Source organism: Eimeria tenella, genomic scaffold, assembly GCF_000499545.2.
Source record: "Eimeria tenella Houghton genomic scaffold, Eth_scaff2858, whole genome shotgun sequence".
Lineage (NCBI taxonomy): Eukaryota > Apicomplexa > Conoidasida > Eucoccidiorida > Eimeriidae > Eimeria > Eimeria tenella.
This window is the reverse complement of record NW_013542734.1, coordinates 947-1,312: the sequence shown is the minus strand read 5'-3', so window position 1 is coordinate 1,312 and position 366 is coordinate 947. Positions and strand designations below refer to the sequence as shown.

General features: G+C 63.7%; 1 protein-coding gene across 1 annotated transcript in view; it reads left to right on the top strand.

Moving 5' to 3' along the window:
• The window catches only part of ETH_00035835 (uncharacterized protein), a gene marked incomplete at both ends in the record, with an annotated part of 1,776 nt that overhangs the window by 1,134 nt on the left and 276 nt on the right, over positions 1-366 (top strand). Inside the window, one exon of the mRNA XM_013375529.1 lies at positions 4-345. Within this exon, the coding sequence (XP_013230983.1) occupies positions 4-345 (342 nt within the window). The remainder of the gene's footprint in view (positions 1-3; positions 346-366) is intronic.

Here is a 366-nt window from a genome sequence, read left to right as displayed (position 1 = left end):
TCTGTGCTGCTGCAGGCGCTGCTGCTGGCCCGCCGCAATGGGGTAGCAGCAGCAGCAGCAGGCGAGCTGGTGACGCGAGCAGCAGCAGAAGTGCAGTGGAAAGCAGCAGCAGCAACAATCCGAGAAGTTGCTGCTACTCTTGTGCCTCTTGCTGCTCTGGGCCACCGGGACCCTGGGGTGTACGTACACCTCAGCCACCGCCTCACAGAACTCATACTGGACCCCGCCCTGCAGCAGCAGCAGCAGCAGCAGCAGCAGCAAGACCTGCTGCTGCAGGTTGAGTGGCTAGCTGCAGCGGGAAAAGCTCTGGCGGCGGCACAGCAGCAGGACCCCTCGACGGCACGGGTCATCCTGCTTGCTGCTGTT